Source organism: Dermochelys coriacea, chromosome 23, assembly GCF_009764565.3.
Source record: "Dermochelys coriacea isolate rDerCor1 chromosome 23, rDerCor1.pri.v4, whole genome shotgun sequence".
Lineage (NCBI taxonomy): Eukaryota > Metazoa > Chordata > Testudines > Dermochelyidae > Dermochelys > Dermochelys coriacea.
The window spans coordinates 7,395,477-7,420,916 of NC_050090.1; the positions used below are offsets into that span (position 1 = coordinate 7,395,477).

Sequence of the window (25,440 nt, forward strand, 5' to 3'; positions counted from 1 at the left end):
CGCCCCCGCCCCCGGGCCGCGCGCGGTGCACGCTGGGACACCGAGGCATTGTCCCGTCCCGGCTCCCGGCCGCGGCGCGCGCGGTGCATTGTGGGGGAGGAGCCCCGGCGCCCGGGCCCCCGGGACGGGAGGGAGCTCGGCAGGTACCGGGGGCCGGGCCCGTTGCACCGGGAGCGTCGGGGCCGTTGCAAGGGGGGGCGGGGCCCGTCGGCCGGAGGGGGGGGCCCAGGGCGCGTCGGGGCGCGGGGCCCGTCGGCCGGAGGGGGGGGCCCGGGGCGCGTCGGGGCGCGGGGCCCGTCGGCCGGAGGGGGGGGGCCCGGGGCGCGGGGCCCGTCGGCCGGAGGGGGGGCCCGGGGCGCGGGGCCCGTCGGCCGGAGGGGGGGCCCGGGGCGCGGGGCCCGTCGGCCGGAGGGGGGGGCCCGGGGCGCGTCGGGGCGCGGGGCCCGTCGGCCGGAGGGGGGGGGGGCCCGGGGCGCGTCGGGGCGCGGGGCCCGTCGGCCGGAGGGGGGGGCCCGGGGCGCGTCGGGGCGCGGGGCCCGTCGGCCGGAGGGGGGGGCCCGGGGCGCGTCGGGGCGCGGGGCCCGTCGGCCGGAGGGGGGGGCCCGGGGCGCGTCGGGGCGCGGGGGCCCGTCGGCCGGAGGGGGGGCCCGGGGCGCGTCGGGGCGCGGGGCCCGTCGGCCGGAGGGGGGGGCCCGGGGCGCGGGGCCCGTCGGCCGGAGGGGGGGGCCCGGGGCGCGTCGGGGGGCGGGGACCCGGCAGCAGGAAGGGGCCAGGCTGGCTCAGGGTGGACGGGAGGCTGCATTTCCCCCCTGCCCAGCTGACGCTGTCTTGGGTCCCCCGCAGCAGCGGCAGTGGCTCCCCACGCCCACCCTCTGCCCGCGGGGCCATGGGGGACCTGGGCCTGGGCCAGGAGTTCCACACGTGGCATCAGTTCAGCAGCTTCTTCGATGACTGGTGCGAGAAGCACAAGGTGCTATTCATCATCGCCAGCCTCAAGCCGCTGATCTCGCTGCGCCAGAACCCGCTGCACTACCAGCCCAGCCTGGCCGCCACCCTGCGCTTCCGTTTCGTCCGCCTCATCTGCAAGCACAGCGGCACCTACGTGGGCCAGAGCACCGTGCAACGCAACCGGCTGTGAGTGGGGCGCCCTAGGGCTCGCTGCGGCGCCGTGCCCCCCAACTAAGTCCATACGCTGCAGCATTTAGGTTCTGCTGGCAGATCTTTCCCCCCCCCCCCCGCTATCTTGACTCTGCTGTTACGTGGTGCTCTGCTCTCCCCCGGTGCGGCTGGGGGCCTGTCATGTTCCCCCGGCTGTGGTGGTGGAGGGGGCCCTGCCTGGACCTGGGGGAGCTGCCGTTAGCCTTGCCAGGGGATTGCTACGCATTACTGGGTTGCGTTCGGCCTCGCCAGGAGGTCTCCAGGCTGGGCCATGACCAGTGTTAAATGTGCTGGTGATGGGGCTCCCTGGCATGCCCTGGAGGCAGCAGTTTGCAGCCTGAGCCCCTCTCCCTGGTTCTGTGCTCTGTGGCACCTGGCAACACCACCCCATGGGGCCATGGCCCCTCTCCATTTAGTCCCTCCAGGTCAAGGGATGGGTTGGGCACAAAGTACCAATGTGGGCGGCTTGCTGGAGTGAGTTCTACTGCCCACATCATTGGCAACAGCGGGTGATGTCTTTATCTGCTTCAAGCTCACCCCTTCTGCCAGACCCTAGAGGCTGTCCCTCCCCCCTCCTCTCTCCCCACATGGCTGCCCCATGCTGACCCCTCCGTTTCCCCTCCCCAGCAGCGAGAAGATTGACTGCCCGGCCTCCATCACACTGCGACTGGGCCCCAAGAAAGACCGGCTGGTGGTGATTGAGGCCAGCCTGGAGCACAACCACAAGTTGTCAGAGGTGGAGTTTGCTCACTACTTCAAGCGTCACCAGCTGGAGGCCAGCATGGGGCTGCCCATTCGCATCACCAACAGCGTGTCCAAGCGATTCCTGGCGCCCGACCTGATCTGGAACCTGGAGGACTACAGCAAGGCCAAGGACAAGGGCATGTGCGAGCTGCTGAGTCAGCTGGATGGCCTCTTCAAGAGCGACCCGGGCGCCAAGGTCAAGCTGGTCTTCCAGGAGGACGTGGCCGTGCTCAACAGCATCTTTCTGGCCACGTCGCACATGCGGGGGCTGGTGCAGCGCTTCCCCCGCTGCCTGTACATGGACAAGGCAGCCTGTGTCAACAGCGAGTTCGAGCTCTACTCAGTGCTCTGCCAGGACGGCAACGGGCGGGGCCGCGAGTGTGCCTACTGCGTGGCCCGCCGGGGCGTGCCCGATCTGGTCATCTTCATTGTGGCCTCCCTGGTGCAGAGTGTGCCTGACATCAAGCTGAAGGTGAAGTGTCTGACTGTGGGGGCGGGCATCACAGACGTGGACGCGGTGGAGGAGGTGCTGCCTTGTGCTCGGGTGCAGATCTGCCGCCTGCAGGTGCTGGAGGCGCTGTACCGCAAGGCGCGCGAGCTGGCCGTGCCCAAGGAGGACAAGGTGCGCAACCTGCTGCACAACATGGCAAATGCCACCTCGCCCCGCGTCTACAGCCAGTACCTTAGCGACCTGGAGGACGTGGCGCCGCTGCCCTTCCTGCAGTACTACCTGGAGCACTGGCACCATAACAAGGGCACATGGGCGGAGTGCTGGGCCTTCGAGCGCAACTGCGACTGCCCTTTCTTGGAGCACATGAGCTTCCACCAGCAGAAGCTGTGCTCGGCGCTGAGCCCTCCCCTGGGGCTGGCGGCCTGCGTGCGGGGGCTGCTGGAGCTTCAAGCGCTGCGGGTGGAGATGGCGGCGCTCAACGAGGAGCGGGTGTCGGAGCTGTACCGGGCCGTGTGCCCGCCCGACAGTGCTGCGCTCATCGCCGAGGAGCTTGGCCTGGCCAAGCACGCCAACTACCACGTCAAGGAGGTGCCCGAGGGCTTCCTGCTGGATGGCGGCATCTGCTCCTTTCTGGTGAGCCGCGACCTGGCCGCCTGCTCCTGCTCCATATACGTCTCAAGCCGCCGGCCCTGCCGCCACCTCTTCGCCACCCGCCTCTGGACTGGGCAGCCCCTCTATGACCCCGGCTTGCTGCATGCCCCATTGGGCAGTGAGGGGCAGGACACCTAGCACCAGAGGTGCTGCCCAGACTGGCACCTCCTAGCGCTGGGGCATGGCATGGCCCCACTCAGCTGCCTCTTAGTGCTGGGGGTGCTGCACAGACTGGCACCTTTTAGCACAGGGGTGCTGCACCCCTTGCCAGCCACTTCCTAGCCCCTGGGTGCCATGTGGACAGACACAGCCTCAGAGCTGCTCCCACAGCACCGCTCTGGGGGTGGAGAGGAGGAGGTTTCTGTGGGCGGAGGAGAGAGCTGTCTGCCAACAGGTCCAGGGTACGGGACTGAGGGGGACGTGTGGGAAGGGCAAGTCCTCACGGCACAAGGCTGGGGGTACGTGGCCTCAGGACAGTGAGAAGGGGCATGGGGGTGCCTGGGAGGGTCAGGGAATGGGGGGTGGGTCTGGTTGTGGAGGTGACTCTTTATAAACTTCCCATCAATAAAATGCCTTTGGGAAAGCGCTGTCTGTGACACGGTCCAGCCAGGGGTGGGGTGGGGGCTCCCTACCCTGTCCTCAAGCCCCGCCCCTGCGGCCTTTCAGTGACCCATCTCAGCTCAGGCAGCTGGATGCCTTCCTACTTATGTCTCTTACGGCATGTCTACACTGCTGTTGGACACCCGCAACTGGCCTGTGCCAGCTGACTCCGGCTATGTGCCTGTTCAATTGTAGTGTAGGCTTCTGGGCTTGGGTGAGCTCTGGGCCCTTGCCACCCTGCAGGGTAATAGAGCCTGTGTGCCAGCCTGAGCGCGGAAGTCTGCGCTGCAGTTCAACAGCTGAGTCAGCTGTCAAGGGCCAGACGTGGGTGTCTCGTGTGGACATACTCTTAGTAGGACCTGAGAGCAAACAATCCCCACCAAAATGATGTGACAGAGAGGGGAAACTGAGGCCCACATTGTGGTCAGATATTACAGGACATTCCCACTTTGTCCCAGGGACTTCACCATGGCCCCTCATTCAGCCTGTGGTGCCAGCGGGGGCAGCCTGACAGCCCTTCAGCATACCCCAAGGATGAGCCCTGAGCTCTTGTCGTTGCCGCACAGACCCAGACTTTGTCTTGGTCCCAGAATGCCCTGGGGCCTGCAGAGGGAGCAGGAGCAAGGAGTGGGAGCCCTCAGCTGGCCTTACAGGGACCCTGGGAATATCAGCTCCTCTGCCTGAGGGAGGAGCTAGGCCCTAGTCAAGCAGGGAGGGCAGCAGGGGTGACCCTCCACCCCAGACTGGTTGCCAGCCCCACCCACACCCAGACAAGGGCAGGTGGGTTCTGATCATGGTATTGGCCTGCTCCCCTCGAGGACAGCTCTTGAGGGTGGTGGTATCCAAGGAGAGAGCCCCTGCCCACAGGGCCTGCTTCGTGTGTGGCCAGGGAATGAGAGGAGCCCCATTTGCCAGAGGGGGAATGGGATGGGAGCAGGTCATGGGGTCACTATCACTGTGACCTTGCACCCCTCTCATGCCCAAGATCTGCAAGTACCACTCAATTGTGACCCAAGCCCAACTCTCCCAGAGCCCCCACCCCCCACTAGATAACCACTCCCATTCCACAGCCAGCAATAGAACCCAGGAGTCCTGGCTCCCATCCCATTTCCCGCCCCCCCCATAACTGACAGCAATGAGCACAAGGCGATCATTGTGCTATAGGGACAATTGATAAGGGGGACTAGTCACCCCTAGGGGGTGTCCCGCTGGGCTCTGGTCTCGACCCAGGATTGGGCAATGGCTGTATTGTTGAGCTGGAAGGAAAGATGGGCCCGTTGCTGGTGAAGCGTACAGGTGAGACAGTGCGGAAGTGGTGAGTAACACCGGGGACACACAGTACTGGAGGGTGAGCTGCATTGTTGGTACAGGTTTCAGAGTAGCAGCCGTGTTAGTCTGTATTCGCAAAAAGAAAAGGAGTACTTGTGGCACCTTAGAGACTAACAAATTTATTAGAGCATAAGCTTTCGTGAGCTACAGCTCACTTCCGATGAAGTGAGCTGTAGCTCACGAAAGCTTATGCTCTAATAAATTTGTTAGTCTCTAAGGTGCCACAAGTACTCCTTTTATTGTTGGTACAGTGTGTGCATCCAAACAGCATGCACCTCAACATGGCCAGGGCAAGGGCACACATCTAGGAACCAAGAGGAGGGGTTGCATGCTGGATGTGGGGCCTGTGTCATGGAGAGTAGGGACACCACAAAGGATGGCAGGGTCCTGTTGGAATTGAACTGCCCAAGGCTCCCAGCGTGGGCTGTGGCTAAGAGGGTGAGTGCGTGGCTGGGCTGTTATCAGCAGGGGAGGGGATCATGTTAGTGAGACTGCTACTGGGTATAGTGCATAGTTTCATGCAGTTTAAGGCCAGATGGGCTCACCTGCTCTAATCTGCATGGCCCAGGTGTTACACCGCACACAGACACCCCTGGACCGAGCCCAGGGACTTCAGTCAGATGAAAGCATTTCAGTCCTCAGGGCACTGATTTCTGTGTATCAGGCAGAGAGGTGAGACCGAGCGTAATGGCAGAGAAATGATCAGGTGAGATCTGCCCAACGCATCCCAGCAGGTAACCCATGCCTCAGGCTGTAGAGGAGGGTGAAACCCCCCCCCCCCCAAAGTCCCTCCCAGTCTGACCTGGCGAGAAATTCCCATCCAATCCCAAATCAGATGACCCACATATGAGAGCGAGATAGCAGCTAGATAGAGGATGTCCTCACTACAAACAAGACAGGGACAAGTGGGAAGGGACTGGAGAAGAGCTACAAGAAGGGGGAGCTGGGAACCTGCCGGGCAGGTAGAGGCTGAAGGATCTCAGTGGATTCAGCATCTCCGCACTTCTGGGTACTTGCCCGGGGAGGAAATTTCAGAAAGCAGGAGACTCTGTGCTCCCCCAGCAAAGGCAGAGCCTGGCTGGAGCTGAAGTTGGATAATCCCAGACTAGAAATAAGAGGCCAATGTTTACCAGGGAGGGGAACTGACAGAACAACTGGCCTGGAACATGGGGGATTCTGCATCCCTGGCAGTCAGTACATCAGGACCACATGTATGTGCTGTAGCCCTGTCAGAGGTCAGTAGGCAGGGCTCACTGGTCGGGTTTGCCCAACCTAGGTGATGCAGAAACCAGACTGGGCCCCTTCTGGCCTTATAGTCTATTAACTAAAGTTAGTTAATTAATTAATTAAACTTAACTAAAGTTAAGTTCTGGTCTCCCATGTTTAAAAAGGATGAATTCAAGCTGGAGCAGGTACAGAGAAGGGCTACTAGGATGATCCGAGGAATGGAAAACTTGTCTTATGAAAGGAGACTCGAGCTTGGCTTGTTTAGCCTAACTAAAAGAAGGTTGAGGGGAGATATGATTGCTCTCTATAAATATATCGGAGGGATAAATACAGGAGAGGGAGAGGAATTATTTCAGCTCAGCACCAATGTGGAAACAAGAACAAATGGGTATAAACTGGGCCACCAGGAAGTTTAGACTTGAAATCAGACGAAGGTTTTTAACCATCAGAGGAGTGAAGTTTTGGAATAGCCTTCCAAGGGAAGCAGTGGGGACAAAAGATCTATCTGGTTTTAATATTCTACTTGATAAGTTTATGGAGGAGATGGTATGATGGGATAATGGGATTTTGGTAAGTAATTGATCTTTAAATATTCAGGGTAAATAGGCCAAATCCCCTGAGATGGGATATTAGATGGATGGGATCTGAGTTACCCAGGAAAGAATTTTCTGTAGTATCTGGCTGGTGAATCTTGCCCATATGCTAAGGGTTTAGCTGATCGCCATATTTGGGGTCGGGAAGGAATTTTCCTCCAGGGCAGATTGGAGAGGCCCTGGAGGTTTTTCGCCTTCCTCTGTAGCATGGGGCATGGTTGACTTGAGAGAGGCTTCTCTGCTCCTTGTAGTCTTTAAACCATGATTTAAGGACTTCAATAGCTCAGACATGGGTGAGGTTTTTTTATAGGAGTGGGTGAGGTGAGATTCTGTGGCCTGCACTGTGCAGGAGGTCGGACTAGATGATCAGAATGGTCCCTTCTGACCTTAGTATCTATGAATCTATGAAACTAAAGACACTCACAGGCTTTGTATAACACTGCAGACTGTTACACAAGGCATACAACTGCTAAAGTCCATGCACGTTACACAAGGCATACAACTGCTAAAGTTTGTATATTGCTCAGGCGTGTGCATACTTGGCTGCTTGTGTTGGTGCTGCACATACCTCACAGGAGTGCTTGTATCACTGCACAGTGTGGTGCACCATGGGCAGGTATCCCACTGCCATGAGCTGCTATCTGGCACAATGCCTTTTGGGAAATTTTCACAATCTATTGTGGGGCAAGTATGACTTGCCCAGGGATCTGGGAACTAGGGGGTCAAGTTCCAGCTTGCAACTTTCTCCATCCCATAATGCCATCCATATCCCATCATTTTCGTGACTTTTTTTAAAGATCCCCAAACCCTTTTGTCGTTCTTCGTTCTCTGCCATCTGTGAGAGAAGCACAAAGCCTGCAGCGCTCTGCACGGTTCTCATGAACATTACAAACCCAGAATGTGCAGTTCTGTATGTGTAGACAGGCAGGAAGAACGGCAATAATGGGGGACATGAGATTTCTTCAAGGACACTTTGCTGAGGGACAGCAACAAACAGTGCAGGATTGTCTGTGGCATTCACAGTGGAGCACTGCTTCCAGGCCCGAGAAACGAGCACTAACTGGTGGCATCGCATTGTAATGCAGGTTGGGATGACAAGCAGTGGCTGCAGAACTTTCAGATGTGAAAGGCCACGTTCCTGGATCTATGTGCTGAGCGTGCGCCAGCCCTCCCGTGCAGGGACACCAGAATGAGGGCTGCACTGACAATGGAGAAGTGTGTGGAGATCATGCTCTGGACGCTAGCAATGCTGGATTACTGCCAGTCAGTGGGAAACATTCTGGAGTTGGAAAATCCACTATGGGGTTGTGATGGGCCTCAGGGTCCTGTTGCACCCATCCCAGAAAAGGAGCAGTAGAGGAGTCCTCCAAGCAAGGTACCAATTTAAAGACTGCAGACACACCCAACCAGGAAGGGAGGTGGGTGCCATGGTCATTACATGGGGCCATTGTCATGTGGCGTGTAGGGCTGTTACTTGTCTCCTGCTGCACAGGACTGTGGCTCTCAGCAATGTGTGGGACATAGAAAATGGATTTACAGCAATGGGGTTCCCAAACTGCAGTGGGGTGATAGACAACATGTACATCCCTATTTTGGCACCAGCCCGCCTTGTCACAGAGGACATCAACAGAAAGGGCTTTTTTATGATCGTGCAAGTGTTGGGTAGATGAACAGTGTAGGCTGGTCAGGGAAGGTGCGTGATGCACATGTCTTTAAGAACGCAGGACTGTGCAGAAAGCTGCAAGCAGGGACTTTCTTTCTTGACTGGCAGATTACTGTTGGCGATCTTGAAATGCCAATAGTGATCCTGGGGGGACCAGCCTGTAGGAGAGAGAGAGCCTGAAGTCCTGGGCCAGGTATAAGATTTGAGGCCTGAACCAGAGGCTGAGAGTCAAAGTTAGGCCCTGTGTTAAAGTAGCTGTTTACAAGTTTACTATGTGACCTTGACAAAAATATCACTAGTGTTGCTAAAATACAGGCCCCCCCGAGAAGCAACAGATACGAGGTATGTGTGAAAACACGCTCCAGACGATTAGTCCAGGGCCATCCTGAGCTAACACCAGACCAGGATGTTTTGTCCCAGGCACCTGGAGCATGATATCAGGGGAGGTAACAAGCAGATGTCCTGAACCAAGGAGAGTTGTTTGTCTTGGTCTATAAATATTGGGGTGCGTCGCTTTATTTCTTTGTGTGGCCTGTGGGACAGCAGAAATTCCTGCAACTGACTGAATCGCTCCTTGCCACAAGGCACTCGTGTTAGCATGCCTGTAGTTCTCTGGGGTGCTAGGATTGTGTCTTGAGGGCACTAAACCTGGCTGAGTGCCTTTGTCATAGAGCAGTGCCGGTAGTCATTCTTGAAGAACACCGAGGTCTGTGGTATTAGCTAGGGCGAGTTTATGCTTGTATTGAGAACAGTGGCTTTTTTACGGCAAAGACATGGAGCAGCTGTAACAACTCAAAGCAGCCCTGGACTGTGTCACCACAGCAACGACACTTCAGCCTTCTGCATTTGACAACACAGCCTAGCCCTGGCTCATAAAGCTGTACAGCGGCCACATTGACAGCGCCAAGGAAGGGTTCAACTTCTTCCGGCTCAGCAGTTGCAGAATGACAGCTGAATGTGCTTTTGGTATATAGACAGGGCACTGGCATTGTTTACTCAGTAAGTTGGATCTCGGTGCAAAAAATATCCCTGTGACTTACAGCTGCCTGCTGTGTCCTGTGAGGTAAAGGGGGGAAAGCTGCCGGCAGGGTGGAGGGCAGAGCTGGGGTGGCTCTCTGCTGAGCTTGAACAGGCAGACACAAGGGCCAGTACCAGAGCCCAGCATGGAGCTGTGCAGTTGAAGGAGGCTTTGAAAGCACCGTAACGGTTGGCCACAGCAGCGTTTTGTGTGGAGCGTTTTCGGACCTGGTGCTTTAAGTGCTGCTAGGACCTGCAACATGCTTGCTGGACATGTAGAGATGTGGCTAGGTTCCTTTCTGGAGCTGTGAACTCGGTGGCGCTTGCTGCATGTGCCCAAGTCCTGCTTGCTTTGAGGGCCACTCTGCATTCTGCAACAAGTGTCATGAACAAATAAAGACAACTTGATTTTCCGAAATTAGAACTTTATTGAGTGGGTAAAACACAGTGCAGAAAATCAATGGGCAAAGAAACCCACAGGCCATGTTAGACCCATTTTTAACATAACTTAATGGGATGAAAATGTAAAATTAGAAAGGAAGTAAACATTACTGTCCATTTGAGTGCACATATGCTGCCCGTTGTGGCTATGCATACAGCAGCAGGCGCAAGCCGTGGTTTTCCTCCCTGTCCCCCAGCGTGGTGTAGTAGGGGTAAGGATGCGGCCTGTGGTGCCCCATGGTATGGTGAGGGGTGTAGGGAGCAGTGTCTCCCAGGTCTCCAAGGACTGCAAAGGGTGGAGAGTCAGATTGTTGGACCTGTAGGTCCGCCAGGATCTGCAGCGTTTGGTTTGCTACCTACCTGAGAAGTCCCATTATGTCCTGGTGCAGCTCCCTCTCCTTGTCTTGCTGGCACTCCTGGGCTGTTCTTCTGTCTGCTCTTTCCTTCTCCAGGTTGTCTGCCAAGGGGGCCATCCAGGGCCTTTGTTCAGAGTCCAAGGCAGCAGTGGCTGCAGGGTCTCAGTGAATGTGTCCTAACTAGTCCTCTTGTTCCTTTGCCTCAGGGATACAAGGGCAGCAGCTATGATGAAAACAATCACTGTACCCCTGGATTTACAGTCACAAGGGAACTATACGTTTCCAGCCTCCCTTCTGTTACTCCCATAAACCCTTTTAACGAGACATGCCTATTGACACTTGAGCTTTGGAACGCCTTGGCACAGCACTGCTCTCCAGCCCCACCTGTGCTGAGTATGGCCTGCCGGGGGGTGGGGGGGAAGGATTTTCTCTGACAGATGATGTAAAATTTTGGTCCCTATTCCACAGGTATGAGTACAGGGCAATTGCACTGAATATTGGCACTGTTTTCCACAGGCGGTGGTGATCTTAGCTGATCTCTCACTCCTGAGGGTCACAAAGCACAGAGATCTCAGCTGCTACTGGTGTCCTGAAGCCGACCAGTCCCGTATGCCAATCGCCTGTGTACCGCGATGGTGCCAGTTGAACGCATTGAAGAGTGGCATGGGATAGTGGCCTACGGTGGGGGAAGAAATAAGGCTGCCCTCTCTAGAAACCTTTGGGAGAGGATTGCAGAGAATCTGCATGAACCTTTCCTGGAGATCTCTCAGGAGGATCCAAGGGACATAAAGCATTCTTCATGACCCCCCCTACAACCCAACAGGAGAATGAAAAGCAGATGCCAGCCCAACCTCTGTCTGTTGCACCACTACAAGAGTCAAACAAGGAAACATCAGTACATGTGTCAGGTCAACTTGTGGAAGGGCCGGGCACCATCTTTAAATTTAAACACTGTAAGGGAAAATGCATGCATGTGCTTCCCTGTGTTCCCCTCCCCTCATCCGTGCTTGTCTAGCGGGACTGGCTAGACTGTGGTCCTGGCTTGCAGCTTGGCTGGAGTCCTCCGGTGCGTCTCCCCCTCCTCCTCACTCTTCTCTGTCTTGGGCTCCTCCAAAGTAACCCCAGCATGCTGGTGGGGTCTCCATCATGGTTCCCTACAGAAGTGGCAGGTGGGCAGCACTAGATCGACTGTTGGCCTCCCTGGTCTTGTGGTATCCCTGGCGAAATTCCTCTGATATCACGTTGCACTGCTGCTGCTCCCTGTCATACCCCTGTGCAACCTGGGTGTCGATGTCCATGTTTCTGCAGCTGTTCCGTAGCTATGTATGCATAGTCTCTTCTCCCCACAGGCCCAGGAGATCCACTATCTCCTGTCTGTTCCAGGCAGGAGTGTGGAGCTGGTGTAATTCACCTCTGGCATGGCTCATTGTGGACCTGCACGTAACTGCAGTGAGCTGAGAAGTGTACTCACCAAGCTGGGCTATCAGGAAAAGGCATTTCAAAACCGGGGGTGGGAAGGTGGCTTCCGGTTTCTGTGAGCCCAGGTCCTGGGCAGTGGAGTTCACAGTGGTGAGCAGGGCAGTCACTGTCACAGGGAATTGGACATGGTGGGGCAGCTCCTAGAGGACTGCTGGGATCAACAAGCGTCATGTAGCGTGTATGTTCGCACTGCATCAGCCTCAGCAGGTCTGCTCCACGCTGTTGGGGGACATGGGTTGGCTACTCCCAGTAATGGGGCACACATGTCGGTGGGGAACACGCGTGCAAAAATGGGTTGATGCAAGGCATCTTCTGTCAGCCTAACTTTGTAGTGCAGACCAGGCCTCAGAGGGCACGTGAATTTCCTCACTCCACCCCAGCATTGCGTAGCCTTGGGGTGCCTTCCATCCAGCCTCAGTGCCCATATTCCCCCGACAAGGAGAGTTTGCAAGCCAGCCGATCTCTGCCCACAGGTGTTATGTTAGTCTCTAAATCCCAACTCTGTCTTTAGGCCTTTCCCACGGGTTCCTGGTGCTGCGCTCTCAGCATAGCCATACACTTGCTGTGTTGTCACACCTTACGGCAGTGCCCAGATGGGAACGATATAGAGCTCCTGGAATGGGCCCCGCAATGGGACTGGGGGAACCAGCTTTCTACTCACTAGCCCTGCTTTCCCCACGGCACTGGGTCAGTGTCACGACTTATCAGCCAGCCCAGTCCATAGATGCTGTCTGCTCTGTGCAGGGATGGCACATCCGATGAAGTGAGCTGTAGCTCACGAAAGCTTATGCTCTAATAAATGTTAGTCTCTAAGGTGCCACAAGTCCTCCTGTTCTTTTTGCAGATACAGACTAATACGACCGCTACTCTGAAACCTAGAGGGTTAGGGGGCTGCAATGCATTGGGGGAGCCGGGGGGGGTGAGGGGGGTTGGGTGAGGGCTACAGCAGTGCATTGTGGGGCTGGATGACAGCTTGTAGTGTATCCTGGAGACTGGCAGGGGGTGAGGGCTGCAATGCCTTGTGGGGAGTTTGAGGCTGCGGTGCATTGTGGGAAGCAGGGGTTGGGTGAGGGCTGCGGTGCATTGTGGGGAGGGTTGGGGGCTGGGTCGGCAGAGCGGCGGGGGACCCTGGAGGGGAGGGCTGCGGTGCATTGTGGGAAGCGAGGGCTGCGGTGCATTGTGGGGAGGGTTGGGGGCTGGGTCGGCAGAGCGGCGGGGGACCCTGGAGGGGAGGGCTGCGGTGCATTGTGGGGAGGGTTGGGGGCTGGGTCGGCAGAGCGGCGGGGGACCCTTGAGGGGAGGGCTGCGGTGCATTGTGGGAAGCGAGGGCTGCGGTGCATTGTGGGGAGGGTTGGGGGCTGGGTCGGCAGAGCGGCGGGGGACCCTTGAGGGGAGGGCTGCGGTGCATTGTGGGGAGGGTTGGGGGCTGGGTCGGCAGAGCGGCGGGGGACCCTTGAGGGGAGGGCTGCGGTGAATTGTGGGAAGCGGGGGCCGGGTGAGGGCTGCGGTGCATTGTGGGAAGCGAGGGCTGCGGTGCATTGTGGGGAGGGTTGGGGGCTGGGTCGGCAGAGCGGCGGGGGACCCTGGAGGGGAGGGCTGCGGTGCATTGTGGGAAGCGAGGGCTGCGGTGCATTGTGGGGAGGGTTGGGGGCTGGGTCGGCAGAGCGGCGGGGGACCCTTGAGGGGAGGGCTGCGGTGCATTGTGGGAAGCGGGGGCCGGGTGAGGGCTGCGGTGCATTGTGGGAAGCGAGGGCTGCGGTGCATTGTGGGGAGGGTTGGGGGCTGGGTCGGCAGAGCGGCGGGGGACCCTTGAGGGGAGAGCTGCGGTGCATTGTGGGAAGCGGGGGCCGGGTGAGGGCTGCGGTGCATTGTGGGAAGCGGGGGCCGGGTGAGGGCTGCGGTGCATTGTGGGGGCTGGGTGCTCTAGTCTCTGCTATTGCTGCTTGTGGAGCATCCTGGTGCTGCCGGGCTGGTGAGCTGGGCGGGACCCGCAGCGGGCTGCAGCTCGGGGCTGGCCGGGGCGGGGGTTGACCTGCGCGGGGGGCTGGTGCTCAGGGCTGGACCCACACAGGACAGAAGCTGGTGCTCGGGGCTGTCGGTGGGTCCCTCCCGCTCCGATCCCAGCTCCGTGCAGGGCTCGGGGTGACAGGGCTGGGCAGAGGCTCTGGGGCTGGCTGCGGGGTTGGGAATCGATGGGGCTGGGCGAGCAGCTTGGGGGAGTGCAGCACAAGGGGTGGACAGCTGGGATCGGGTGTGTGACAGGGGGTGTGAGAGAGAGAGCTGGCTGAGGAGCTAGCTGGACCATTCATGTTGATTTTTAATACGTCCTGGAGCACTGGGATAATTCCAGAAGACTGGAAGAAAGCTGACGTTGTGCCAATATTTAAAAAGGGGGTAACCTGTGTAGGTATAGCTCTGTCAGCCTGACATCAATTCCAGGCAAGATAATGGAGCAGCTGATACAGGACTCGATTAATAAAGAAGGGTACTATAATTAATGCCAATCAACATGAAAAATTAACTTGATTTTTGTGGATGAGATTACAAGTTTGGTTGATATAGGTAATAAAGTTGATGTAATAGACTTAGACTTCTGTAAGGGGTTTGACTTGGTACCACGTGATGTGATTAAAAAACTAGAACAATATAAAATTAACATGGTCCACATTGAATGGATTAAAAACTGGTTGATAGGTCTCAAAGTGTAATTGTAAACGGGGAATGGTCATCGGTTGGGTGTGATTCCAGTGGGTGCCACAGGGACCAGTTCTTGGCCTTTCGCTGTTTAACATAAAATATCACTCATAAAGTTTGCAGATGATACAAAAATTGGGGGTGTAGCAAATAATGAAGAGGACAGGTCACTGATATGGAGTGATCTGATTCGCTTGGTAAACTGGGCACAAGTAAACAATGTGCATTTTAATACAGCTAAATGTAAATGTATACATCTAGCAACAAAGAATGCAGGTCATATTTACATGGCGAACTCTCTCCGGGGAAGCAGTGACTCTGAAAAAGATTTGGGGATCATGATGGACAGTCAGGTGAATATGAGTTCCCAGTGTGACACAGTAGTTAAAAGAGCTAATGCAATCCTTAGATGTATAAATAGGAGTCTTGAGTAGGAGTAGAGAGTATTTTACCTCTATATTTTGCACTGGTGTCCAGTTCTGGTGTCCACCATTCAAGAAGGATATTGATCAGTTGCGGCGGGTTCAGAGAAGAGCCACAAGAATGATTAAAAGATTGGATAACCTGCCTTATAGTGGGAGACTCAGGGAGCTCAATCTATTTAGTTTAACAAAGAGAAGGTTAAGGGGGGATGATCACAGACTATGAGTACCTAGATGGGGAACAAATAGCTGACAATGGGCTCTTCAGTCTAGCAGAGGAAGGTCTAACACGATCCAATGGGTGGAAGTTGAAGCTAGACAAATTCAGACTGGAAATAAGATGTACATTTTAACTGAGAGTAATGAACCATTGGAAGAATTTCCCAAGGGTCATGGTGGATTCTCCATCACTGGCCATTTTTGACTCAAGAGTGGATGTTTTTGTAATAGATCTGCTTTAGGAATTATTTTGGGGCAAATCTCTGGCCAGTGCTATACAGGAGGTCAGAGTAGATGAACACAGTGGTCCCTTCTGGATTTGGAATCTATGGTGTGCGGGAGGGACTGTGTGTGTGACACAGAGGGGTATGATATGGGAGGGTGTGACACAATAAGGGCTCTGTGTGTGATACAGGGGGTGTGTGACATGGGGATTTGACACTAAAAGGGGGCTGAATTTGTGTGACAGGAGCTTATGATTGGGACCCCAGGGTATATGTATATAACTCAGGGTGTATGACAAGGTGTGTGACACAGTGGAGGCTGTGGCTGTGAAACATGGGGGGTGTATGACATGGGAGTGTGACACACAATGGGGCAGTGTGATTGTGACATGGGGGGATGGAAAGTTCATTACGATGTGCAGTAGCTGTAGGGTACCTGAGAGCACTGTGCCATAGAAACTTCACACAAGCAGGGAAATGGCGGCCCCTGGCCGGTATAGCCTGTGAAATTTGCTAGAGCTGCTAGTCTGTCTGTGGAATCTCATGGGGTGGGGTTAGTTCCAGAAAACCTGAGATGCCATCAGCACAGAACTCAGCCTATGGAAACAATGACAAGTGCCACCCTCCCTTCTGTGTAACACAGCCCGAGAGTTCAGCTTCTCACCCTCCTCTGCTGGGCCCAATAACTTGTATCTGAGTAAAGCAGCTTCCAGAAGAGCATTCAGCCTGGACCTGAATCCAGCCAGCGATGGGGATGCACCCGCAACAACTATTCAACATCCTTTATAAACATGGACACCAGAACAGCATGCAGAACTCCAAGGCCTGCCCCACCAACACCGTACCCAGAGGGAAAACTGCCTCCTACCTCCCTATCCAGCCAAAGGTCACTTTAGCCCTTGTTGCCACAGCATTGCCTTAGGAGCCCCTGTTGAGGTGTTTGTCCCCTATGAGCCCTAAATCCCTTTCTGGGTCCCTGCTTTCTCAGGGCCAGCCCCTGTGCTGTCAGTGTGACCTGCATCCCTTGTTCCTAGACGCATGACCTTGCATCAGGCTGCATTAAACACACTCTGTTTGAATGGGCCCAGCTGACCAAGCTGTGCAGTTCGCCTGGTCTGGCTGCCCTGGCCTTGTTGCTGATTACTGCTTGCTGGTCTGTGTGTCAGCCGTGAATGCTCTTCTCAGCTGAGAGTTTGTATTTCCTGCCTGATCGTTGATGAAAATGTAGACTAGCATCAGGCCTGGAGCTGATCCCTGCAGAGCCCACTCGATGGGGGTCCTACGGATGACTGCGCTTGGAGAGCTGTCATGTAGCCAGCTGTTAATCTGCTGAATGTGTGTGTTTGTGTGTGTGAGAGAGAGACAGACAATGGGTGTGTGTGATAACAGGCTGCTGGTGTGGGGTGCCTCATGGGCTGAGGGGTTTGTGAAGCTGCATGGGAACATGATCCATACACAGTGGGGGTTCGATACATACCCCAGCTCCCTCCTGCCCCTCTCTCAGTGTCACACCAGAGCTGCCCTGAGGCTGAGGGATGCGGATACTGGGGAGTCACAGCAGTTACCAGGGGGCAGCACTGGTTGGGCTGAACAGGAAGGGCACATGCCCAGAGGATGTGGGCTGGGGGGCTGAGTCTGTGCAGCTGTAAGCCCCTTCCTGGTACCCCTCTACTCCGTCCCTGGTCAGGAGGCTGGCTGAGGGGTGCCTGTCGTGCTGTGGGTCTCCAGCACTGCGCTCTGTACCCTGCCCGTCCCAGTGCTGACCCCAGCTGTCCCCAGCAGGCCCAGCCACCCCGCAGGATGGAGGAGGACGAGCTGCAGGAGAAGGAGTTCTTCTCGTGGGAGGAGTTCAGCGCCTTCTTCGATGCCTGGTGCGAGCGCAGGAAGGTCCTGTTCTTCGTGAAGAACTCAGTGCCACTCAGCAAGTGCAAGTGGGCGACGGCGCCCCCACGGCCCGACGTGGTGGAGGCCCTCAAGTACAGCTCCGTGCGCCTGGTCTGCAAGGACTTTCGTGGCTCCAGCAAGCCCGACCAGGGGTGAGGACCCACTATGGGCGGGGCATGGGGGGTGGGCAGTTAGGCAGAGGGGCAGCACATGCAGAAGGGCTGGGGGAGGCACAGGGACACAGCTAGGCAGGACGGTTCAGCGCCAAACTGGGCATGTATCATCTCCCCCATGGGGCTCCTATGCATCGTGGTGTCCACCAGAGCCCACCTGCAAAGCAGAGTCTAACTGGGCCAGGGCTTGGAGCCCATATCCTTGCTGTGTGGGTCTCAGTAGGGAGGACTCTCCCCTGGCAGTAAGTGCTGGCCCCGATGCCCAGGCCGGCGCTAGGGGGTCTGTGCTGAAGGGAGCTGATAGGCTGATTTAGATGTAAAATTGTAGTCTTCCTCGTTTGTAGTTAAAACAATCCCATGGGGGCTTCCCTTAAGAGCTGGGGTGAGAACACAAGTATCCTGTTGAAACACTAAGATGGCTACAACCCCCATTTCTGTTTTCTGTCTGACTCCCCTTCCTGATCTCAACTGTTGTGCATTGGTTCTGTGTGACTTTTAAACAGCCCTCATGTCCCACCCCAGAGGCAGCTGCATCCAGAACTGGGCAAGGAATCCCTGTATAAAGAGCCTCCACACCCCAGGCACGGGATCCCTCTCTAGCCTTTTCCTGTGTCCCATTGGGGCTGAGAGGTGCGTGGCTGCTGTCAGTGCGTGTTACCCTAGGCAGGAGCGCGGTCTGATTTGGGTGAGGCTGTGACAGGGCAAAGCTTACATCCCTCTGCACTCCCAGACTGGCTCAGCCTCAGGCTGCCTAGCTCCATATCCGAGGGTGGCAGCACCTGCTCCTGCTGCGGGAGCTGCCCGAATCCCCGCAGTGGGGAGTGCTGGCATAGCCTGCCCCTGGAACTCCCCCCGGCTCCTGTCAATCTGTGGCTGGCTGGGAGGTGGGTCATCTCCCTGCCCCATTGCAGGGAGCTTTAATCCTGACTAATAATTAACAACAGTCCCCGGCTCTTATCTAGTCCTTTCCCTTGTAGAGCTCACAGCGCTTTACCCACTGTACAGAGGGGAAACTGAGGCACAGAGAAGGGACAGGACTTGCCCAAGGGCATACACCAGGCAGAGCTGGGAACAGAACCCAGCTATTCTGTGGCCTAGTGCAGAGCTCTATCCAGTAGGCCACACTGCCTCAGTAGTGCTGGGTGTTCTTGTTATCCAGATAAAGGCCCAGCTCCACTCTGAGCCCTGCTCAGCCCTGGCCCCGTGCTTCCTTGTGCCAGTGAGTTCCCCAGGCCTATAGCACTGTGGGGGAAGGAATTTTGCCTGTCTTATTGCACATGTCCTGGTTCCTGCCTCATGGGAGAGAGGAGCAGAGGTACCCGTTTCCTGTCTCTGTCCCAATCGATGCTGTGGGTCCTTCTCTCCCATCCTTTCCCTGCAGTAACCTGCTTGGGCTCTTCAGCCCCACAGTCAGGACCCCCCCCCCCCCCGCACAATATCTGAGCTCCAGCTGGCGTGGCTCTGGGGTCTCCCCAAGAGACCTGCAGTGGAGTGCCCAGAGCAGTGAGCTGGTGAGCCAGGCCCCTACTACTAGAGCTAATGGAGGCTCCATGCACACAGGTATATGCTGGCCAGGCCCCTTTGCAGCCCTGCACTGGTACCCGCCAGGCATGGGGTGAGCATAGGCCCCTCTCTGCCAGCTCCCACATCTGCCTCCTAGCCCATGAGTGAGGTGTGTGCTGAGGTCCCAGCGTGCTCAGCCTCTCTCTCTGCCCACAGGGGGCAGCAGAAGGGCTGCTGCGCCAGCATTGTGCTGAAGATGAGCCCCAAGAAGGACCGGCTGATTGTCACCGAGTGCCAGCTGGCCCACAACCACGCCCTGTGCCCCATCGAGTTTGCCTACTACTTCAAGAAGGGCTACCTGATGGCCAACTCGTGCCTGCCGGTGCGCACCACCAACAAGATCTCCAAGCAGTTTGTGGGGGGGCCGGACGTGCGGCGCCTGCTCTCCTACTGTAAGAGCCGTGACCATGGGGTGCTGGATGTGCTGACTGTGCTGGATGGGCTCTTCGCCAGCGACCCCAGCGCCAAGGTCAAGCTGGTCTTCATGGAGGACAAGGTCATTGTTCAGACGATCTTCTTCCTGAGCTCACGCATGATGGCGCTGAGCCGGCGCTTCCCGCTGATGCTGTTCTTCGACCGCATGGTGGGGCTAAATGAGGAGTTTGATCTTTATTCGGTGCTGTGCGTGGACGGGGCGGGGCGTGGCCACGAGGTGGCCTACTGCCTGACGCAGAGGGAGACGCCTGACCTGCTACGCTTCACGCTGGCCTCGCTGGTGCAGAGCGTGCCTGAGGTCAAGCTGCAGGTGCGGTGCATCACGCTGGGCGTGGAGATCGCCCACCTGGAGGCGGTGAAGGAGCTGCTGCCCAACGCTCGCGTGCAGATCTGTCGCTCCCAGGTGCTGGAAACGCTCTTCAGCAAGGCACAGGAGCTGGGTGCTGCCGAAGACGAGCGCATCTGGCCCCTGCTCTGCCGGCTGGCTGCGGCCAAGTCACCGGCCGCCTACCAGCAGGCAGTGCAGGAGATGAAGGCCATTCTCCCCCAGCGCTTCGTGCGCTATTTCCGGCGCCATTGGCAGCCGCGCAGCGAGATGTGGGTGCAGTTCTGGGCCTTTGAGACGGCCCGCAACGTCAATGCTTGCGAGCTGCTCAAGCAGCACCAGCGCCGGCTGCTGGCAGCCCTCAGCCCCTCACCCACCGTGGCCCAGTGCATGCTGGACCTGCTGGCCATGCAGGTGGGCAGTGAGGCCCACGAGTTGGACGAGGGAGAGCTGGCCACGCACTACCGTGCCATCTGCAAGCCGGAGCCGGCTGGCCTGATCGAGGAGGAGCTGGGCTTTGCACGGCATGGCCGCTACCACTTCCAGGAGACGGCCGAGGGCTACCTGCTCCACGACGGCCTGTCTGAGTTCGCAATGGACCAGGCCCTGACGCGCTGCTCCTGCTCCATCTACACCTCCAGCCTGCTGCCCTGCCGCCACCTCTTTGCCACGCGTCTGCGCACTGGGCTGGCACTCTTCGACCCTGGCCTGCTGCACAGGAACCGGGCAGCACTTCTGGGCGTATGCTAGGGCTGTGGGGCAGGGACCCCAGCTGCTCCGGGTGCTTACTGTGTAAGTTAGGGGGACAGGCACTGGTGCAGGGCTGGCTGCACATCTGCAGCTCGCACAGCAGGGGAGAAGCCAGCCCATTGCCATGATGGCGGTACCCCGTGATGACGTCAGGATGGATGGGATACCTGGGTGCTGGTCCTGTTTGACTTGTTTTCACAAAGAAGAGAAAATGGCGGGTGGCGCTGTCCTGTAGCTGAGAGCACCAACAGCCAGTGCCAGGCAGGGACCACAGTGGGTTGGGTGGATGCTGCTTTCCCATAGCTCAGAGCATCTGCAGCCCAGGCAGGGTAGAGATCCCGAGGTGTCTGTGTACCCATGGTGGGCTGGGCACTGCTGGCCCATAGCTGAGAGCACCCAGATCCCACTGGCAGAGGTTGGTGGGCGGATGTTGCCATGTGGGGTGTGACGCTTTGGGGTGTGTGCTCTGGCAGAGGTGGGTGGGAGGATGGTTCCATGCGGGGTGTGATGCACTGGGGTGTCTGTGCTGGCAGTGGCGGGTGGGCGGATGGTGCCATGTGGGGTGTGATGCTCTGGGGTGTCAGTGCTGGCAGTGGCGGGTGGGAGGATGGTGCCATGTGGGGTATGACGCTCAGGGGTGTCTGCCCTGCAGAGGCGGGTGGGCGGATTATGCCATGCGGCATGTGATGCTCTGGGGTGTCTGTGCTGGCAGTGGCGGGTGGGCTGATGGTGCCATGTGGGCTGTGATGCTCTGGACTGTCTGCGCTGAGAGTGGTGGGTGGGCGGATGGTGCCATGTGGGGTGTGACGCTCAGGGGTGTCTACCCTGGCAGGGGCGGGCGGATGGTGCCATGTGAGGTGTGACACTTCAAGGGTGTCTGGGCTGGCAGTGGCAGGTGGGCAGATAGTGCCAGGTGGGATGTGATGCTCTGGGGTTTGTGTGCTGGCAGAGGCAGGTGGGAGGATGGTGCCATGCAGGGTGTGATGCTCTGGGATTTCTGCGTTGGCGGAGGTGGGTGGGTGGATGATGCCATGAGGGGTGTGACACTCTGGGGTGTCTGTGCTGGCAGAGGTGGTTGGATGGATGATGCCATGGAGGGTTTGACACTCTAGGGGTGTCTGCGCTGGCAGAGGCGGGTGGGCGGATGACGCCATACGGGGTGTGATGCCCAGGGGTGTCTGCCCTGGCAGACATGGGTGGGTGGATGATGCCATGTGGAATGTGACACTCTGGGGTGTCTGCTCTGACAGTGGCGGGTGGGCAGATGGTGCCATGTGGAGTGTGATGCTCTGGGGTGTCTGTGCTGGCAGTGGCACGTGGGCGGATGATGCCATGTGGGGTGTGATGCTCTGGGGTGTCTGTGCTGTCAGAGGTGGGTCTGTGGATGATGCCAGGTAATGCTCTTTGTACAGAGAATACACTTTATTCAATAAACGTATATTTTCCTTTTTGACCCTTCCTGTCTTACAGCTCCTCCCTCAATTCCCTCGTGCTCTGATGGCTCTGTGGTTTCCTTCAGGGCCCAATCTGGGGCTGCCCATCTTGGTGCCCATTGCTGTGGTGCCAGGGCTCTGAGTCAACTGGTGCCATGCCCCACCTCTCTCCAGCTGCTGGCTCTTGTCACAGTCTCAGCTTTCATTGCTTTAAAAAGTCCGTCTCTAGCAGCCTGGGTGTGTGGAAAAGATCCCAAAGTGCCCATAGCGTAACCAGTGCAGGGACATCTGCCTGGGCAGCTGGAGAGCTTGGCCCCACTCAGCTAGGGGAGGTGCGACCTGCCTTGCTCAGCTCCAAGATGTGCTAACTCTGCTGCTCAGTGCCGATGCTGATTTCGATGTCAGCTCTGGCAACTGATTCATGCCATGGGACAGTGGCAGGGTCATGCTGCGCCTTGTCCTGGCAGTGACAGAGGGCACTGCTCTGTCACCTCCAAGGGGCTGAGCCTGGAGAGCCACACAGTCCTGGACTGGACCTCTGCCCTGGGCAGCATGCGCAGGTGGCTTGGCCTGGCGCTAGCCCTGGGCAGAGCGGGAGGGGAGCAGCCCTGTGACCCGGGCCCAGCACCGTGGCCAAGGCAACACCATGGGGACTCCAGGAGCTGGGCAGACGGGCCATGCAGGAGGGAGGGGAGAGCAGGGACGCCATAGGGCACCATGGGGGAGTGCCCCGGGGGCGGGGGTGGGGGTAACAGGGCCAGGCCAGGCTGTAGATTGGGCAGGTGTGGGTTGGACAATGGCAGGAGTGAGGCTGTATTTCCCAGCATGCCCCTGGGCACGTTTGGCGAGCCCGGAGAGTCAGATGCTACCAAGACTACATTTCCCAGCGGGCGTCGCGCGCTCGTTTTTGGGTTGCGCGCGCAGCGCACGTCGGCTGTTGTGACGTCAGGAGCTCAGTGCCTGTCGGAACGCGACAGGTTGGATTTTCCCCGCGAAAGGGCTGTGGGAGGCGCGAGCCCCGGGTTGGAATTGGGCGCGAGACCCGCAGGTAGCCGCGCGCGCGCGCGCACGGCCCCCCCCCCCCCTTCCGCGGCCACTGGAGTGGGGACTGTTGAGGATAGAACGTTAGGGGCCAAGGACCGCGCGCAGCTCCTGTGGGGCAGAAATGGCGGGAAAAGGGGCTGCTGCTCACCTGCCCCATCCCCTCTTCCAACGCCCCCTGCGCTTCTCTGCCAACTGCCCCCCTCCTTTCATCCATCTTCCCTCCCCCTCCCCTCCAGCCACCTGCACCTTCCCAGCCATGCACCCCGCACCTCGCCCTCAGTCCAGCCACCTGCTCCCCCAGCCATCTCGCTCCCCCACTGCCAGGCCAGCTCCCAGTCTGCTCCAGGGAATCCAGTCCCTAGCAATGACCCCGGTGCGTCCCAGGCGGCAGCTGCCCCCTCTGCTCCGTGCCCTGGACTCTGGCTTGGGGTTGAGCAGTGGGAACTGGGCTCAATGCCTAGGCAGATGGTTTCACTCTCCTGTCTGTGTTACAGACTAACGCTTGCCCTGCTGTGCCCCAGGTTCAGTTCTTGGGCCAGCTCGGGGGCCTCTCACCTCTCTCCCCTTTTCTGCCTGCAGCTGGAGCCGCCATGGTGGAGGGGCGCTGAGTGCTTGGCTCACAGGTCCCAGAGCAGCTGACGTGCCAGAAGGGCTTTGCATCTGCCTGGCCTGCAGTGACAGCTCCCCCCACCGCCCATGATGCAGCGCCCCATCACGTGAGTAATGCCCCCGGGGGGGGGGCTGGAGCCTCAGCACTCCCTTGCTGCCCCACTAGCGACAGGGGAGTGGTGAAGGAGCAGGGGATGGGAAGAGGCTGGTTGTTCCTTGCCAGCCCCCTGCCCTCGCCCCGCCATCCCTGTGGCAGCAGAACCTGCCTGTGCCATGGCTGTGTTTCCCTACCTCCCGCAACGTGTCTCAGCCCGCTGGGGAAGGCACAGGCCCTGCCTGCACTGTTTGATGCGTTGACTTTCAGAGTTGAGGCTGGTCCCTGGGTCTCCTGGTCTGTCTCTCTTGCTGTTAGCCTGTGCTCAGCGCTGTGGGCATGTGTACCTGAGTGTCTCGGAGCTCCTGCCTTACTGCCCCACCGAGCTCTGGTCACAGGTGCTCCCTTCAAGGTTATAACGTGGCTTGCAGCTAGGTGAAGCACAGACAAGAGCTGCTTCTCTGCATGTGTGGGATGATGCAGTGAGTCCACAGGTGGGGCAATGCAGCAGTTGTTCTGGATATTGCTGGAACACTCCAGGCCTTTCTGTTGGACCCCCATGCAGTTAGAGAGCCTGGGGCTGCCAGTGCAGGGCTTTCTCTCATTGGACTGCAGCTTGTTGCCTGGATGACTAAATATATCAAGTGGCTGGTGGGAGCCTTGATGGTCTCTTGTGCTGGGCCAAAGGGATTTCCTTTCCTCAAGAGACTGTCTAGTCTGCCCATGCAGGGGTGTTAGTCAGGCATTTCTGTCTGTTGCTTTGGCCAGGTCATTTTTCCAGCCCATGAAGGCAGTGAAGGAGGAGGAGAAGATCAGACTGCCTGCAGAAGAGGACTCAGCCAACCAGTGAGTTACTGCCGGGCTCCGTTACGCACTATGGGGGGCAGTTGGAGCGAGGTCTTGCTGGTGTTGGTTCTGGGACCATCCTTTCTGACCCACAGCTTTGTTACAGGGTGTTGGAGGCGGCTGTGATGCAGAGAAATGGCCTAAGCCTCTGTGTGGACTCCCCAGTGAAATCCGCTGCCAAGAGGCCCCTGCGCCGAGTCTTGGAGAGCGACAGTGACGAGGAGGAGGCTGTGCTGACAGCCCAAGCAGAGGTGGATCCCATACAGGAAAAAAACTCGGAGAAAGCCAGCAGCAAGGAGGTATCGTCTGTGCACCACCCATCTCTCTCCTGGAACCCCCATGGGGCCAGCCTGGGATCCTGCATCCCCCCAGCACAAACTGGAGTGTAGGCTGCCCCAGGGAGCCCTTCGGTTGGGCCTGCACCAGCCCAGTGCCTCCTCCATGCCTTGCCTTAGTGTCCTTCACTCCTGCGAGGCTCTGGACTCCCTCTTGTACGTGTCCCCTAATGCTAGTCCTGCAGTGTGTCCTGGGCAGAGTCCTTCTGCTGGTGGGAGAGGTACATACAGTACAGTGTCCTCTGTGCTGCTGCAGAGACCTGCCTGTGTGTGCCCTCTCCCTCCACTTGGAGCTCTCTTGAAGGTGGCTGTTTTGCCCCTCAAAGGCCTTCTTGGAACCCCCACCCAAATTTCTTCCAGAAGTCTGCTGGCCCCTCTCTTGGGGCTGAGTGCTGCTTCCACCCCACCTTGCCCAGTGCTAGTGATACAGCAAGGTGGGCTGTAGTTTGTGCTCTATGTCTCTGTCCTGCCTGTAGCACTCTTGGGGGGTTGTCTTTCAGGAGCCTATGCAAACTCCTCAGTCTGATCTCTCTGCGGATAGCCCCTCGCCAAGCAGCAGTCACTCTGCTGGAGACAGCCCGGCCCTTTCTGACTCCCCTGCCGTCGGCCGTGCTGGCATCCCCAGACGCAGGACGGGTAAGGATCCTGCCTGGATGTGATCATGCCCTCACTGTCTCCTTG

The 25,440-nt window shown here is 57.9% G+C and overlaps 2 protein-coding genes across 6 annotated transcripts in view; both read left to right on the forward strand.

Moving 5' to 3' along the window:
• On the forward strand, positions 1-21,856 carry ZSWIM9 (zinc finger SWIM-type containing 9). Its single transcript, XM_043501670.1, has 5 exons — positions 1-143; positions 844-1,134; positions 1,786-3,141; positions 17,026-17,304; positions 19,045-21,856. The coding sequence occupies exons 2-5, from the start codon at positions 887-889 to the stop codon at positions 20,396-20,398; spliced, it is 3,237 nt and encodes a 1,078-aa protein (XP_043357605.1). The 5' UTR covers positions 1-143; positions 844-886; the 3' UTR covers positions 20,399-21,856.
• The window catches only part of LIG1 (DNA ligase 1), a 27,484-nt gene continuing 15,706 nt past the window's right edge, over positions 13,663-25,440 (forward strand). For 2 of the 5 annotated variants that reach the window (XM_038381077.2, XM_043501284.1), the window contains exons 1-5: positions 22,726-22,879; positions 23,455-23,591; positions 24,347-24,424; positions 24,531-24,723; positions 25,260-25,395. In XM_038381077.2, the coding sequence (XP_038237005.1) occupies positions 23,572-23,591; positions 24,347-24,424; positions 24,531-24,723; positions 25,260-25,395 (427 nt within the window). In that variant the 5' untranslated portion in view covers positions 22,726-22,879; positions 23,455-23,571. Of the gene's footprint in view, positions 13,682-22,715; positions 22,880-23,454; positions 23,592-24,346; positions 24,425-24,530; positions 24,724-25,259; positions 25,396-25,440 lie in introns of those variants that run through there. The other 3 variants (XM_043501283.1, XM_038381078.2, XM_043501285.1) reach the window with 3 other exon arrangements.

Coding starts and splice junctions, on each gene's coding strand:
- ZSWIM9 (XM_043501670.1), top strand. CDS start 887: ATGGGGGACCTGGGCCTGGGCCAGGAGTTCCACACGTGGCATCAGTTC. Junction 1,135..1,785: donor ACCGTGCAACGCAACCGGCT/GTGAGTGGGGCG, acceptor TCCCCTCCCCAG/CAGCGAGAAGATTGACTGCC. Junction 3,142..17,025: donor AGTGAGGGGCAGGACACCTA/GCACCAGAGGTG, acceptor TGCCCGTCCCAG/TGCTGACCCCAGCTGTCCCC.